General features: G+C 40.6%; 1 protein-coding gene across 1 annotated transcript in view; it reads left to right on the top strand.

Moving 5' to 3' along the window:
* NHLRC2 (NHL repeat containing 2) overlaps positions 1-18,531 on the top strand; it is a 2,274,872-nt gene that overhangs the window by 506,360 nt on the left and 1,749,981 nt on the right. Inside the window, exon 4 of the mRNA XM_044055938.1 lies at positions 2,606-2,727. Coding sequence (XP_043911873.1) covers positions 2,606-2,727 — 122 coding nt within the window. The remainder of the gene's footprint in view (positions 1-2,605; positions 2,728-18,531) is intronic.

The following is an 18,531-nucleotide window of genomic DNA, read 5'->3' as shown; positions in this document are numbered from 1 at the left end:
TGCAAACAACACAGGGAAAAGCAGACAGCCCTGCCTGGTCCCTGCACTCAAGCAGAAATTATCACCTTAATTTGTACCTCAGATCCCTCCTATATTCTTCTAATCAACCTTCAGGTAAACAAACTGCTTCCATTTCCCTGCTCATGAAGTCCCAGTCTGCTCTGTTAGTTGCTTTCTCTGCATCAAGACCCACCAGTAAAAGTGGTATGTTCTCACATTCTGCTTCCCTCTGGATCATCAGTGTTCTTTTAATGTTGTCAAATGTTTGCCTCCCCTCCACAAAACCACACTGATCTATATCTATTAATTTTAACACTTTTGCCATTCTTTTAGGCACTATTGACATAAACACTTTATAATAATTGCTTATTATTGAAATGGGCCTGTATGAAGCTGTATCCGATTGATCTTTACCCTCTTTAGGTATTACCATTACCACCGCTTTCTTCCAGGATGCTGGTACTTCTCCTCTTCTTAAAATACTGTTAAAGGGTCTATGTGACACTATCGAATGGACTAAATAGCAAATGCTATTTAGTCAATCCGATACTGTCGAAATGGCAAAATAGCGAAGTCACAGAACATCGGATTTTTTCCCAGGGAAAAAATTCAGTGGGCCGTCTTCGGGACTTTGCCATTTCCTCCACTATGGTGCAATCTCAGAGTTCGTATATTTAAGTAGGGGGGTGTGGGTGGCGAAGCCCCCCACTTAAATTTGTGTTTAAATTTATTTTTTTATTTTTTTTATTTTTTTTTTACAGAACAGCAAATTTTTTCCCTGGGAAAAAATTTGCTGTTCCTTTTGTTCGATATTTTGTTGTTTCGATATTATCGGTACAATGAAATAGAGTTCGCTATTTTCATCGTACGATACTATGATATAGACGCCTGTTAAACAAAGCCTTTCAGATGTTTATCAGTTTTTCCCTCCTAGCTTCCAAACTTCCACAGGAATACCATCTATTCTTGGGGACTTTACTGTAGATTGGTTATACATTACCCTTTCTATCTCATCACCTCCTATCCTAACTGTTAATAATTGAGCCTCATCTACTTCTAATCTGGGCATATTTAATTCTTCCATAAACATTTCTATTTGTACCTTTTTTTGATTTCCATATTTCTCTGTTTTATACAAAATTTCATAAAACTTCCGAAATATTTCTAATACTTCTACAGGGTCTCTTGTTATCTTAGGCTCCCAAAGCTTGGTGACAGCCCTTTCCACTTTCTGTTGCTTGAGTTGTGCTAAAAGTTTTTGTTCTCTAAAATTATTATAAAAAACAGTTGCATAGCAGCAATCTTGCTAAACTCATGCATATTGTCTAAGCAATCCCTTATTTTCTCTTTAGCATTCTGCAGTTGTTCCTTTTCTTGTTCTGAGAGATTCCCCCTATTTTGCAATACTTTAACTTTAACATTTGTCAATCCCTCTAAATAATTTGTGTTACTGTTTAACCATATTTCTTTTATTTCCACCGTAGTTTTAAACTCCACTTTAATTTTATCCCACTCCCTGGCTATGTTTTCAGAAGAAAATTCTATCTTCTCTAGTAGCACCTGAATTAGTTCCAAAACCCATTTCTTGAATTACTCTCTTTTCAACCGTTAGGTGGGAAAGTGCCAGTGTCTCGCTTTTATTTCATTACCTTGCATTTTTATTTTAGTTATTATTGGCGCATGATCTGAAATACAGTGGATATAAAAAGTTTACACACCCCTGTTAAAATGTCAGTTTTTTGTGATATAAAAAAGAGACCACAATAAATAATTTCAAAACTTTTCCCACCTTTAATGTGACCTACAACCTGTACAGTTCAATTGAAAAACAAATTTGTTAGGGGAAAAATATAAAAAATAAAAAATGTACGATACACTGGTTACATTAGTGTGCACACCCTTAAACTACTATTTTGTTGAAGCACCTATCATGGACACCTGAGTTGGTGCTTGGAGTAATTTAATGACGAGGTGCTATCTATCATGGACACCTGAAGTGGTGCTTGGAGTAATTTAATGACGAGGTGCTATCTATCATGGACACCTGAAGTGGTGCTTGGAGTAATTTAATGACGAGGTGCTATCTTTCATGGACACCTGAAGTGGTGCTTGGAGTCATTTAATGACTAGGTGCTATTTATCATGGACACCTGAAGTGGTGCTTGGAGTCATTTAATGATGAGGTGCTATCTATCATGGACACCTGAAGTGGTGCTTAGGGTCATTTAATGACGAGGTGCTATCTATCATGGACAACTGAAGTGGTGCTTGGAGTCATTTAATGACGAGGTGCTATCTTTCATGGACACCTGAAGTGGTGCTTGGAGTCATTTAATGACTAGGTTCTATCTATCATGGACACCTGAAGTGGTGCTTGGAGTCATTTAATGATGAGGTGCTATCACCATTACTGGGCATCCCAGAGTAATACATAAACTGGGAGGAGATTAACACGACTGTTTTACTTTTTTTTTTCACCTCAGAATTGTAGCTTACTGCAGCGTTCTGTTGTGTCTAGATGAGTAAATTTGTTTTAGTATGAAATATGCTTGGGACAAACATTTACTGCCAAGTTATGGTCTTTTTTGGTTTGTTTCATATGTAGGTCCCAACAGTGGATGCAGAGATGGAAACTTTTCTGAAGCAGCCTTCAACTCGCCTCAGGGAGTGGTCTTAAAGAACGATGTTGTGTATGTTGCAGACACAGAAAACCACTTGATCAGAAAGGTAGGGCTAAAATGTCACATGTTTAAGGGAAAAAACTGCTGATAAACCCTATAGTTGGAAAAAATAAAAGAAAAGCAATGAATAAAGGCGTGTGTGTGTGTGTGTGGGGGGGGGCATTCTAGGGTCCTTATCTCAGTTGGGAATTCTGATGTGGTCTACTTACAGATAAACTGGAATGTCTGACTTGTACTTTAAACCTCTAATCTTGCATACTTTATTCTGAAGCACTTTTACTGCATACTCTTGGCTGTGGACCCATATGTAAGTTGACAGTCTGTCTCTTTCCTACAGTCGAGCATTAAAATCCTCATTTAGAAAGGCGGTTTTGCACATTTGCTTGTTACTAATTTTGAATGAACTACATTCTTAGAAGTAGTACTTCTGGGAACTATTAAAGTTGTAACATTATGGTGAGGTACAGTTCATACATTGTGGTAGTAAGAATTTATTTGTGATTGGCAGAAATATATGGAGCCATCTGTTAAACTGCTTTAAAATTAAATATCTTCATTCCCAAATGTGCTGGATAAGGAATACTTGTATGTCTGCTACAGGCTTGCACTATTTTTCTTTTAGTTTAACACTGTTTTACTGGTATTACAGCGGAATATGCAGGGTGAATGTTTCCCTTGATGGTAGGAATGCATAGCAGGTTAGCTGGCTGGTTTGTACATATTACTGCTTCAGTCTGTAGGTATTGGACTACAGTACATACCATACAGTTAAAGAATGTAAAGTGAGATATGAAGTCTGTATAAATCTCTAAATGAAGACCAGTGTGACTGCTGTAGGAGTGTAAACCACTTGCTAATACAAGACAAATCAGCTATCAAAGACCATTCAGTAATTCACTCAGAACTGGCTAGCAGAATGTAACTTTCTTGCACTTTTTTTTTTGGGGGGGGGCTTTACTACTCCATCCCCTCTTAAAAATGAAGGCTCCTTGCACCTCCTTCTCAGTTGCAACTAATTCTGTGTTTGTCACTCCTTGGAGTAGCTGTAAAAAGTATGTTCAGAATTTCAGTTTGGCTGATTCCAAATGAATAGTCTCAAGCAGGCCGGCCTTAACCGAAATGGTGCCTTAAGCGAAGTAGTGCTCTGGCATCCCTTAAGCCCCACCCACACCAGACTCATGAAACAACCCTATTTGAGCCACACCCACGGGTAGGTCATTCCAAGAAAGCCACTCCAGTCATTTCCTTAAATTACTTAAAAGCAAAGGAATGTTATATCGTTAAACTGCAACTACCTTTGTGTACGCATTTCCTACTTTAAATACCAGAGCCAAATCATGGTCAAATAGGGCCCTTGGCAGGGTAATCGACAGGCCCCCGCCAGAGCAGCCCCTCCTGCAGCAACCCTGTACCTCTCCCGAAGCAGCAGCCACCTCCTCAGCCATTCCAGTGTTCCATTATTTGGCTATTTCTCACCAGTTACCATACACATTGTTCAAATCTATCAGTGTGTATACTGTTCTCTTATTTGCTTCTACAATTATTACAGATATTGAAATAAAATAGCACAGATAGCCATTTGCTAAACAAACAATACAGTCTCACAATGAAAACAGACTTAGCATGAGCAGTAAACTTCTCTGCTCTTGAAACTCATTCATTGAAATGGCAAAACTCACATTCATTATAACAGCATGAAAACCCACATTCATAGAAATGCATCTGACCATTGGAGGATTCAGTTTATCTTTGGGCTGTTTTCAAACCATTTACTCCTTGCACACATTTTTAGGGCCATGCCTACATACATTTATTCTTTGATTTACCTTCCTGATTGTATTAAATTATATTCTTTGTATAATACAGCACCACTTGTTAGAATTTGTTTTAAATTTGTAGTTTTAAACATTCTATTAATAAACAATGAAGCAACATGTATGAACCAGTAATGACAAAATTGCCCAATTCAGAACATTTCCATCATAAAAGTCTACTCAAACTTCTGTCATTACAACCCACCATTATCAGTAAATATGCACAGTCTCTGCAGAAGTAAGTCATCTAAATAATTCCACATTAAAGAGATCTGCAACTAATGAAAAGGTTGCTGCTAGCAGACAACTTTATACTTCATTCTTTCATGTACAAATAAAGTGCCTGTTGCCCTTGAGGAATAAATTGCCTATGTTACATTAAAAACATGATAAGCTAGTAATATTGCAATAGGGAATAAACTGGCAACAGGTTCATAGCTAAGAGGTATCTCCTGCAAAGGAGGACATTCTCAGGACTGCAGCATCCACCCCATTTAAAGTACAACACAGTACAGTATCAGCGATCTATCTACATACTGTGGAAGTAGAACCCACAGCCTTGTGCATCAAAAGCAAGTATACTGCTTGTAACTTCTCTTCCCCTGAAGCACTCAGCTCCTTGTAAACTCCACTTGACACTCAACTATGTCTATCAATTGCAGCACAAGAAATTTGGAAAAAGCCAGAATTTACTGGGGAGGGGGACAAAGGACCAAAACCAGGGATACATTTTAAACATTGCTTGTATAATGTTAGAAAGTTGCTAGAATAAAATGCTTTGTGTTACCATGCATTTCCTGAAAAATTGGAAGACAGAAACAAATGGCTATCATTATTTAGTGAATTCAGTTCTCACTGATTTGCCAGAAAACCAGAAATTTTAAGAGGAACAGACCAAAACGATGAACCAAACATTCTAGACATTATGTGAAAAGCTGAACAGCTGAAAGCTATGGACTCAGCTCCTTGCATCAGAAGTGGTGGTATGGGTAGAGAGGTCAGGCTCTTGTTTCTTGTGCCTAAGGTACAGGGTTTGAGGCTGAGTAACATTAACCGCCAGGTATACTAAACTGGGGAATATTTTACACACACACACGTACACACATACACACACAATGTGAATGCGAGCACCTTACTTGAAAATGACACACCAATTCCATCTGTTCAGCAAGCACACACCCCTTACCTGAAAATGAAGCAGCAAATTCCATCTCGGTAGCACCTTGAGCAACTCCAGAAGCTCCATCTCTGAAGCAGCAATTCTAATTCCATCTCAGAAGCAGCAGTTGTAATTCCAGGACATCTGCATGCATGCATGCATTGATATGACTGGATGTAATGGGACCATTCAGACAGTGAGTGAATGTGACAGTCCAGTGGTCACTCGCCCCCCCACACCCTATGGTTCCGGTGCTCTATGAACACATTATAAGAAAATAACTTAATTAAAATTGCACCCTTTACGTGGCCAGCCTGTACTGTGCCCTAGGAGGTCACCTAGTTTGCCTGTTTCTTAAGGCTGGCCATGGTCTCCAGCAACACTGACCCTTACCAGATTAAATTAATAATGCTGTACTCTGTTTTGGTTCATCCTATTTTCTGTGCTTGTATTTGTCTTCCACATTCCTTTTTTTTTCTTAGTGGAACCCCAGCAGTATGTTAAAAAAGTGAGGGTTATTGTCTTCCTATGCTACAGGCATTAGCTGTAGGTGACTGCCATATCAACTGTGACAACAAAACATTGTCCAGAATGGTATGCAGGTTTTTTGTAATCTGTATCCCAGTTTTTCTTTAATCGTATACTGTCATATAGGATCATTACAACAAAGTCATGTACAAAAGTCATATTTAACTGACTAGATGTTCTTTGAGTTTCACTGTTGCAGTCATTACATTTGGATTGTCTGCCCGCAGGTAGCCCTCAGCCGGCCTGAATATCAAAGTCTTGGGTCCTGCATCAGATGCTGTCTGTTCTTCCATGACATCAGGTAGTCAGGGGTATAAAGCATGCAGCCAATGCCATTACACCAGTCTTTCGTGCTGCGCAGTGCCCGAAGCAGAAGCAGTTCACAAGTGCCAGTCGGCTGACACCTGAAATTTTTGTTTTCGTGTTTCAGAACCGAAATCTTCAAAAAAGCTAAGTACCCTGTTGGGGATCCTTTTTCTTGCTCTAAACCAATGTCAGTAAAAGTTAACAGTTGTATTACCTGTGGAAAGCAAATACCTCGTAAAGATTTTCATTCATACTGCATTCTTTGCCTAGGCCCAGACCACGATGTCCCTCGCTGTCGATTTTGTACCTTATTCAGTCTTCGAACTATTCGTCGTTGGTCCATTTTTGCAGCAAACTATTTCGGTACTTGGTTTAATTATCCAGAAATGGCTTCAGTAAGCCACCCAACTACCGACATTCTGAAAAAATGTAAAGATAAAGACAGAAACGGACCGCATAGGTCCAGAGCTGCTGACGACGCTTCAGTTAAGCTAGTCACCAGTGCGCTGGTACTCAGAGAGTCACTTTCGCAGCCCCTGATACCCATTACTTCAGGTTCGCAAGCCTCTACTGAGACCCATTCGGGGTCCGGTATGCCGCGAGATGCGTCTTCGACTGTGGAACCTGCCGATGTCTCTACCTTGGATGGGTCCAGAGCCTCTGTGCAGGCACCATCTTCTGAGGGTGTATTCAGGCCTACGGACTTGCATTTCAAACCAATGCCATCTTCTTCTTCAAGGCCTAAAACTTGACCCACGCCTAGAAAACCGGTGTCCAAACCGCATGGTCAGGCCCATATGCCTAAAAAACAAATAAGAATGGCTGAAGACCTTATTACTCTAATTAGGGGAAGCCAACCTTCTCCCTCTAAGAGACCTAGAACTGATTTCCCTTCTGATTCTTCTGATCAGGATTCTGATATTTCTGTTTCTTCTGATGACCGGGATTTTCCCTTCTCTACCTATGAGGATTCTTATGCAGAGGATTCGATACCCTCTGCTTCCCCTCCAGAAGACTTCTCTTTTGGTAAAACCTTGCACACTCTTAGGGAGCTTTTCCGCTGGGAAAGCCAGGATTACTCTGACTCCAAAAAGAGGCTAAGGGAATTCTTACTCCTACCTCAACACAGGCCTTTAGCTATCCCTTCTGTACTGGACATTGTAGATGATGCCTTCTTGGAATCTAGCCTGGCCCCAGACACTTTACCTCCAGCTCCCAGAAAACCTGACAGATATTACAGAGTACCTGACTCTCACAAGAATCCTACTGCAGACCCAGTGACCATTTCACAGGGACCCAAAGGCATTAAAGCTACTACTGCCAAAAACCCTACCCCTTCTGATAGAGATTCCAGGGCCCTGGACAGATGGGGTATGAAGGTATACACTTCTGCTACTTTGGCCATTAGGGCATTAAACTGCCAATTTCATATGTTAATGTATCAGCAGCATATTATTGGACTACTTAAATTATGTTGATTCCTGACTGTGCTGAAAATAAAGAATTACAGGATTTAATGCATTCTGCTGAACAAGTTGGTAAACATACTTTGCAATGTGGTTTTGACTCTTTAAAAGCATTTTGCAGGGCTGCTGTCACTGGGTCTGTTCTTAGAAGGCATGCTTGGCTTAAGGAGCAAAATTTGCCAGATCATGTTAAAGCTAAATTACTGGATGCTCCCTTAAACCAGGACCGCCTTTTTGGCAACAAAGCAGAAGTATTTAAAAGGATGGAGGGAAAAGTTAAATCTATGCAAACTGTTAAAGATTTCCTACAAGTACAGCCTCCCAGATTTAGTAGACATTGGCCTTCTAAGAATTGGTCCTTTCCTGTCTCTTCCGGGCCTTCTCACTCCAAACCCAGGAACAGCAGACCACTTAGGCTACAGTCTCAAGGTACTCACAGACCTAAGCAGTGGGGGGCTCCCACTTCCAAAGCTGGAAGTAGTAAGACACCCCCCCTATGGAAAAATGTCACAATGACTTAACCTTAAACCTTCCAAGCCCTGCTCAACTTTCTGCCCCTTAGGGTGAAAAATCGCCCTGCATGCAAAAAAACTGGGAACTCGTTACCCAAGACAAATGGGCTTTAAATATAGTTTTCTAAGGATACAGATTCCACTTCCACTCCCAACCCCAAACGGTTGGCCAGACCTACCCCCAAATCAATGGGCAGAGGCTCAGCAGCAGGTTTTGTCTCATCTAAGCATCAGGGCTGTTCAACCTGTCCCAGCGGAGGAATGGGGACAAGGTTTTTACTCAAGACTTTTCTTGGTACCCAGAAAAGACTATTCCTGGCATCCTATTCTGGATCGGTCTATTCTAAACACATTTTTGGTAATCCCAAAGTTCAGAATGCTAACTCTTCATCAGCTGCTTCCCATGCTAGACAAAAATGCCTGGTTGGCAACATTGGACTTGAAGCTTACCTGCACATCCCAATAAGAGAATTTTGCAGAAAATACCAATGCTTCAGAGCAGGCTACATGCACTGTCGGTTCTCTGCACTGCCCTTTGGCTTATCTACTGCGCCCAGGGTATTCACAAAGTGCCTAGCTCCAGTCATTGCATTCTGCAGGCAAAGAAATATTCAAATATACCCATACCTGGACCATTGTCTAATCCAGGCAGAAAGCCAGGGCATACTATTAAATCATCTGGCATTTGTAAAGAAACTGCTAACCTCACTGGGGTACACCATAAATGAAAAGAAATCTCACCTAGTACCCTGCCAACAAATTGTATCCCTGGGAGCAAGCTCGAACACAACTTCCCAGATAGCCTACCCCACGCCAGAGACAAAGTTTATTTAACAGCCTACTGGCCACAAAGCCCCAGCTGTCTGCAAGGAAACACTGCAAGCCCTGGGGTTCATGGCCTCTTGCATCCTTCTAATTCCATATGCAAGACTGCATATGAGGAAACTACAATGGTACCTAAAAAGCCTATGGTGTCAGAATGCTCAGGACCTGGAATCAATGATCCCTATCATTCCTTGTATAAAGACAGAGTTCCTTTGGTGGGCAGAGGCCTGCTACCACAACAAGGGACTGCCATTCACTCTACGCTCTGCCGCCCAAACCCTAACAACAGAAGCATCAGACTATGCATGGGAGGCTCACTTGGCAGGGCAGTACATTCAAGGCAAATGGAACCGGAGTCAAATGCACCTGCATATCAATGAAAAAGAAATGTTAGCTGTACAGAATTCTCTGACAGCCTTCAAGGACCATATTCTTCCAGGACAGTTATTGGTAAAGACAGACAACACCACTGTTATGTGGTACATAAACAAGCGGGGGGAACCCACTCGTGCCCTCTCTGCAGACTATCCATGGCTCTGTGGAACACAGCCTTGAGCTACCAAGTGCACCTACAAGCTCAATACCTGCCAGGCAAGCTAAATTCACTGGCAGACTACCTAAGCAGAAATTTCATGGACCCACACGAGTGGAAACTGGAACCAAAGATATTCATCATTTTGAGAAACAAATAGGGGAGCCCAGAGACAGACCTGTTTGCCTCCCCTCAGAACTACCAGTTGGACAAATTCTGCACAAGGACTCCCCACAGACCAGCTTGGAAAGTGGATGCCTTGTCCTTCACCTGGGAAAGCCTCTCAGTTTACGCCTTTCCCCCTCTGCCTCTCCACTTGAAAGCTCTGCTAAAGATCAAACAGGACAAGCCAAGGACAATTCTCATTGCACCAGAGTGGCCATGCCAACACTGGTACCCCCTCTTGTGCAGTATGTCACTGATGAAACCATGGCACCTGCCTCAGACCCCTTCCCTGCTGTCCCAGCAGGAGGGCCAGATTCTGCACCCTCAGCTTCAAACCCTGAACCTTGCAGCCTGGCTAATTACCTGAGCTCTCCAATACCCTCCCTCAGTAAGCAAGTGCTGGATGTCATTCTGGAGGCAAGGAGGCCTAGTACTAGAAAATCCTATGCTGAAAAGTGGAAAAGATACTGTTCCTGGAGCCAGACTAGGGGATGGGCACAACAGTGCCCAGCTTATGGCATAGTCTTCACTATTTAACAGAGATGCTCCACAAGGGCCTTTCCTTCTCATCTATTAAAATTCATGCCTCAGTCATTTCAGCACATTACAATACTGAGCCACCCCTCTTCTCTCACTCCCTGCTGAAGCAATTCCTCAGAGGGGCCAAAAATTTAAGACCACCCAAGAGAGCCCCTATTCCAGCCTGGGACCTTAACTTTGTATTGGAAAAGCTCACTCTACCTCCTTTTGAGCCAGCGGCAACTGCAGAGTTGAAATTCCTTTCTTGGAAAACAGCCTTCCTTCTAGCCATCACTTCAGCAAGAAGAGTGTCTGAATTACAGGCCCTCATGGCAGTGGGGCCCTTCATCATCTTCCATGCAGACAGGGTGTCCCTCAGGACCAGTCCTTCCTTTATGCCCAAGGTGGTATCCAGTGTGGCCCTTAATCAGTCCATTCATTTGCCAACCTTCTTTTCTAATCCACAGAACAAAGGAGAATGAATATTGCTCTCTTTGAACGTGCACAGACAACTTAGATTTTATTTGGACAGGACAAAGCCTATCATGAAAACTGAACAGCTACTAGTTGCCTTTGCTGCAGGGGCAGAGGGGAAGGCCATTTCAAAGCAAACCATTTCTAAGTGGATAGGCCATTGCATTCATTTCTGCTATAAGCGCCATGGAAAACCTACCCCCACAGGGGATAAGATCACATTCCACCAGGGCTGCATCTACTTCAGCAGCCTTTCTCAGAGGTGGTCCTTCCAGGGACATCCTAGAAGCTGCTACCTGGAGCTCTGTACATACATTTACCAAGCATTACCACTTGCCTATTTTTTTTCCTATATCCAGAGCTGGTTTTGCCACTGCAGTCATGCAGGGCTTAATAGCTGGTCCTAATGCTCTCTAACTGCCTCCTCCCTTCTTTAGCTTTGGGAATCTACCCAAATGTAATGACTGCAACAGTGAAACACAAAGAACATAGTACAGTTGTGTACACTTACCATAAATGTAGATGTTCGAGTGTATTCACTGTTGCAGTCCTGGTTACCCTCTCTCCAGCCCCCTGACATCTATTGGCTATACCTTTCTTCTTGTTTACTGTATTTAAACTTTCTGGTGTATTTGCTTATTGTGGGAGGTGTAACCTTGTATATAATTGTTTCCCATTATGGGGGCACCTGACATCTGGGGCAAGAAAAACTGATGTAATGGCATCAGCTGCATGCTTTATACCCCTGACTACCTGACATTATGGAAGAAGAGACAGCATCCGACGCAGGACCCAAGACTTTGATAATCAGACCAGCTGAGGGCTACCTGCAGGCAGATAACCCAAATGTAATGACTGCAACAGTGAATACACTCGAATATCTACATTTATGGTAAGTGTACACAACTGTACTTTCTGAAGAATGCATTCCAAAGTATGCACTCTCTCTCCTTCACTTTTGTACAGCTTCGTGGTACTGCATGTTACATCTTGTTACGCAGGATTCAGTCAGACATACCCCTTATCCATTACATGGAGTGCTAATATAAGAAGAAGTAAAAGTCTCTAAGTTATATAAGGAGGTGGAAAAGTAAAAGTCTCTAAGTTATATAAGGAGGTGGAAAACATTTGGAACAGCTCTGTAGTGGGCCAGAAACAGTTTTTTTTATTAGTTTGTTATAAACCAAGATATCCATTGCGGCATTGCTCTTTGTACTAAAAGTACACTTGTTTGGTGCAATTCAGCCGAATCCTGACCCATCTAAATTGATCTCTAACACAAATTGCACACAGTATAACCCAGTCACAACTCTGCAAACACCAACTAGCATCACTGGCTCAACCCAAACAGCATCTCAATGAAATTTTCCCAACAGTACTGGCCTGAAATTAGTCAGTGTCAATATCCCAACAGTACTGGCCTGAAATTAGTCAGTGTCAATATCCCAACAGTACTGGCCTGAAATTAGTCAGTGTCAATATCCCAACAGTACTGGCCTGAAATTAGTCAGTGTCAATATCCCAACAGTACTGGCCTGAAATTAGTCAGTGTCAATATCCCAACAGTACTGGCCTGAAATTAGTCAGTGTCATTATCCAGAGCATTTGCAAAAAGCTAGCAGAATTCCATGCTTGGGTAGGCCTCCACTGCCCTGATATATTAGCAATCACTGAAACTTGGTAAAAGTTATTTAATATGTTCTCCCATCAGCCTGTGATATAATCAGAATTGACAGAATAAAGAAAAATAGGGTGGTGGTTTTGCTAGTACCTAGTCCCACCCCCTTGAGGTGACTCAATTCACCTACTATCCCAATATTTAGTAATGCTGAACTCCTCATCACATCCCTCAGACATAATTATACTCTTACAAAATAGCATTGCAGCTGGAGAGATTGTATATTGGGTATCACCTGCCATCCCCCCACAGAATTATTTTTCTAGATGATCTAAATATTGATTGGCAACATTTCACTAAGGAATTCCCAAAACCCACTCAGTGGCTTTACTCAGTAACATTACATCGAGATATAACAAACTAAAGTAATAAAACAAACTTCATCCTGCATAAAACAAACTTCTGTATTATTTTTCATCCTCATTTACCTGTCCAGATAGCACCCATGATTATTATTCAACATTTGCCAACAGCCTAAACTCCTTTATGCCTGAGCAGCATTCTTGCTCCAGACAACCTTCCCACAGAATAACTAAAATTGGCTGCAGATGCTATAGTCTAGCCTGTGTCCATATTAATAACTAGATCCATCAATGAGACCTGTGTCCCATTTTCTTGGAAAGAAAGTCATACATTCTCACACTATATAAAGGTAGAACCTCTACTGATTTCTCAAACTTTAGGGAAATTGTAATACTGTCTCATTTGTCCAAATACTAGAAAAATATGTCCACAGACAACTTCTCCAAAATCTCCTTGACCATCACCATCCTGCATAAAACAAACTTCTGTATTATTTTTCATCCTCAGTTACCTGTCCAGATAGCATCCATGATTATTATTCAACATTTGCCAACAGCCTAAACTCCTTTATGCCTGAGCAGCATAGTTACAACATGGAATGCAGCTTAAGTTTTAATCCAAAAACTTTTATATCCGCATTACAGAGTTATAGTTGATACATTCTGAAAACATTCCCATTTGATGACCCTGTTGCAAAATTCATACTGTGTTTCTCAACATTCTAAATGAACAGTCCCCTGTTAGAAGAAAAAGATTCCAAGCCACCCCTGACCCATGTTCAAATTAACCAAAGCATTCATTCACGACGGGGACAAGGCTTAGAAAACCCGGTCTCACCACAGAACACAGCAAAATCTTCATGTCTACAAATACCTCCATAACCTTGCCAAAACCAAAATCACATGTTATTATCTGCTGTATTTTTATAACTGAATGTGTAAACCACAGTGTTCATGTAAATATCTTATGTTAGCAGTTGTTCTGGAGCTTTTCTCCCCAGGCCTCTGCTGAAAATGGAAAGCTCTGTCTAGTTGGACCTCCTTGGTAAACAAATGTAAAATAAAAAAAATAAGAGCATACAAAAAAATGATAATATAATACACTCCAGGACCCCCATCAAAGTAATCCAAAGCCTTTCCTGTCAAACTTTGAGCATTAGTCGTCCCCTTAGAAGAAAGACTGTCCCAGTCCATCATCTAATAACACTCCGTCAGAAACTGCATCAATAATTACCTCAATGTTCACACTGAAAACACTCTAATGAAAGAATTAGTGCTGTAACTCAAATAACTGTTAATAAGAAAACACTTTATATCAATCTACTATATAAAAACAATCAAAACAAAAACACCCCTACAAAAACTAAAACTCACCATTCTTGCTCCAGACAACCTTCCCACAGAATAACTAAAATTGGCTGCAGATGCTATAGTCTAGCCTGTGTCCATATTAATAACTAGATCCATCAATGAGACCTGTGTCCCATTTTCTTGGAAAGAAAGTCATACATTCTCACACTATATAAAGGTAGAACCTCTACTGATTTCTCAAACTTTAGGGAAATTGTAATACTGTCTCATTTGTCCAAATACTAGAAAAATATGTCCACAGACAACTTCTCCAAAACCTCCTTGACCATCAGCATCTTACCCCCACTCAGCATGGCTTTCTCCCAGGACACAGTACTGTCACTGCCCTTTTCAACTTTGTCACCACTATTAACCCAGCAAGAAACAATCATAGCCTTGTTTCTGCCTTATTTCTCAGCTTATCAGAAGCATTTGATATCGTCTCTCATCCCAGAGTATCTTATCAGCTGGCTTATTTTGATCTCTTACCCCCATCCAAGGATCTATTCTTGGTCCTCTGCTTTTTAATATTTTCATTAGCAGTTTCATTATTGCATCCAGACATGCCTTCTTAATCCAATTTACCAACGATTCAACCCTCATATGTTCTGTGAAAACTGAGTCATGTCATCAGCATATAACCTAGCTGTCTTTTACCTCCATTGAATTCTGGCTTAATAACTTCAAGCTGTTACTAAATCTAGTGAAAACAAAGCTACTCCTTTTAATTCTAAACCATCAGTGTTACTTTCCTTAATAATACAAAAATAAGGGGTCATTATAGCTGACAACTTGAAATTCAATATGCATATACATCAGACCATCAAAAAGACCTACTAGAAACTCAGGCTACTTTATAGAATCAAACAGTCCGCCACAGACAGCTACTAAAAATCCTGGCATATACCTTCCTGTTACCCATCCCTACTGTATGGCTGTCTGATCTTGACAAATCTAGAGGCCACACTTACATCTAAATTAGAACAGTGCTACAACAAAGTGGCAAGGTTTGCAACAAGTCTACCTGATAGGTGTCATCACTGTATTGCCCTAAAACAACTAAATTGGCTTGAATTGCCTCATTACCTCACCTACTCTCAGCTAAGCATTTCACACAGAATAGTACACAATCCATAAAAATGCCAAACTGTGACAGGAATCATTCAACATCACACCAATCCAGACAATTCCATTCACCAGACAAACTTGTTGACATTCAAAAAGCCAATAACACAGCAGGAGATGGCCTGTGCTTGCTGAGAGTTACCAATAACGTCCTTCCCTTCAAAACTGATCTTACCAAATACCTATCACATTATTGGTTTCGCTCTTGCTCAACCCCTGGGTAACCTCTTACAACTAAGTATCATTTCTGACTGACACTGTGAGCTAAACTGCCATAAATGTTAGCAACTCATATGATTTTACTTAATTACCTGTAAATATCCATTCCCCGTCTTTCATATCTCTGTACAAGATCCTCATAATTCACTATCTCTATCTTAACACTCTTGCATAACCTAAAAACCTTTTTGTTACCCTTGTCACTCATCTTCCGTTTCTTCCCTACCTTAATTTCCTATCTGTGTTTGACACTCAGCTTCTCCTCAGTTCAGGAAATAATACTGCTAGAACACTATCTGTTCCACTACAGTTTTATTTTCTGGAAGTACACCACATAATTGCTACTTAATCTCCCGCTTCCTGTCCATTTTACCTCACGATATAACCTGCTAATAAATTCAACTTTCTTTTTTTAATCTCTCTCCACCCAAACAATTCTTGACTTTTCTGTCATTTATTATAATTCTTGTGTGATTGTTTTTGTTGTGTTTATTATTTGTTAATATTCAGTGTCCTGATTCTGTGCAGTTTGTGTGCACGTGTAACCATTATAAATGTGCATTTGATGTCAGTCATCATAGATTCATGTTATGTTTGAAGTCTGCATGGAGCTTTTCTCCTTAAGCCTCCACTGCAAAGGTTTTTTTCTGCCCAGTCAGACTTTCCTGGTCAGCAAATGGTAATTAGTTAATTTATGTACTTAACTTTGTTACCCATGAAAGAGAACTGATCCAACCATGGTTTTCAGCCGCACCCAGGCCAAGAGGCAGTAGCAACATTTTAGAACAACATATACAGATTACCTTCCAAGTTACCTTTTAAACCATCATTTACAGTCAGGTTACATTGTAACCAGCATTTACACTCTTGCTACATTATAACTCCCATTAAGGCCACATTTCACTAACATATCATGCACTAGTAAAGAAAGTGTGACCACTTTTTTAGAAACCATCTCCGTGATCTAAATATAATAGAGTGAATAACAGTGGAATGACTCCATAACAATTTATTAAACAGCTTCTGAAACAGATATGTACTGACTATATATGAAATTAACATTATTGTGATTAAATGAAAAATCTGTGGTGTTCAACAATGGAAAGAGATTATGGACACTATTCATAGTCCAGAGCTTCAAATTTCTGCGTGGTTATGCAGATCATGGACTTTCAGAACGATTATGAAAATACAGAAGCCTTTTTATAAACATGCCTTCCTATTTCAAAAATGTAATAGGCTTAAAGTATAAGCAATATGGGAATAGCTGATACACAGATAAGGGGCATTACACGTTTTCGTATCAGTAGGATCATAGAAGTGAATCCAAAATGAGCTCATTTGCATACTAAACATTAAACGGCCCAGAATTTATACAAATAAACAGCAATTTAACAGGAGAATATGAAGTAGCAAGGAGAAGGGAAAACATTTCATTTGGTGTCAGGGATGTTCTTGTAAATACACAGGCAGACTACTGAAGGGGTAGTTGGGGGGGACGCTTCATTTGGTGTCAGGGAACTGCTTTTGCATATCTGGGCAGACTACTGAAGGGGTCACGGGGGGAAAGGTTTAATTTGTGTCAGACGTCTTGTGCATACTTGGCCAAACCACTGAAGGGATCACTGGGGAATTGTTGCATTTTGGTGCTTGCACATACTTTGACAAGTGGCTGAAGGGAAATCTGAGGTCATGTTTATGGATTGCAACTCTGATATCAAAGGTGAAGCATCGCTTGTCAACAACGGATATGCATACGGCTTGGATATGGGGCTATGAATTGCAAGAACATCTCATTAGCATATGCTGCTTTACAGAATGCCTTACTTATATCTCATTATGCTTAAAGCATTTCGCATTAGTGTAAATGGCCTCTGTGAATCTACTTTAGCTGTACTCATTTGTACAACTCAGAGATACCCCTGTCACATTTGCATAACAGACTATTAATACTAGCTTATGTTTCTAAAACAAAGAATTCTTCTTCTTTTGGTTGGTCCTGTTAGGGGTCACCACAGCAGATTAACTGTTTCAGTTTCTTCCTGTCCTCTGCATCTTGCTCTGTCACACCAACCACCTGCATGTACTCTCTCACCACATCCGTAAACCTTATCTTAGGCCTTCCTCTTTTCCTGTTACCTGGCAGCTTCATCCTTAGCATCTTTTTCCCAATATACTCTGCATCCCTCCTCAGCACATGTCCAAACCAACATAATCTTGCCTCTCTGGCTTTGTCTCCAAACCTTCCAACCTGGGCTGACCCTCTAATATACTTATTCCTAATCCTGTCCATCCTCGTCACACCCAGTGCAAATCTTAACATCTTCAACTCTGCCATGTCAAGCTCTGACTCCTGCCTTTTTGTCAGTGCCACTTGTCTCCAACCCATATAACACAGCTGATCTCACTACCCTCTTGTAGACCTTCTCTTTCACTCTTACTGGTACCCGTCTGTCACAAATCACTCCTGACACTCTTCTCCACCCACTCCATCCTTCTATTGTAACCAGTTACATTGTTTTTTTAACTGGTTACATGGCTGGCTGATGAATTTGCAGGCGACTAACGGGTTAGTTTACAAACCTAGAGCAAGTTCAATACAGTTCAATAACTACTGTATTTGTGCTTTTATATGAATATTATTTACACAAATAACTTCTGTAGTTGTGCTTTTACATTCATTTTATTTGCACGTCATTACATTATACACACTGATACAAAGCTAATTTCTTTGTATATTTACACTATTTGCTTAGCTGCTACTTTGTATCATTATTGTTGCACATTGTGGAATGTAGTATGATTTTTAGTAGGTCACCTTAGATTTTTAGGATACATTGTTGATGCTGTGCCAATCCTTAACTCATTATTGGATA

Source organism: Protopterus annectens, chromosome 14.part0 (assembly GCF_019279795.1).
Source record: "Protopterus annectens isolate FY-2018-M chromosome 14.part0, PAN1.0, whole genome shotgun sequence".
Classification (NCBI taxonomy): Eukaryota; Metazoa; Chordata; order Ceratodontiformes; family Protopteridae; genus Protopterus; species Protopterus annectens.
This window is presented reverse-complemented; position numbering and strand designations above follow the sequence as displayed.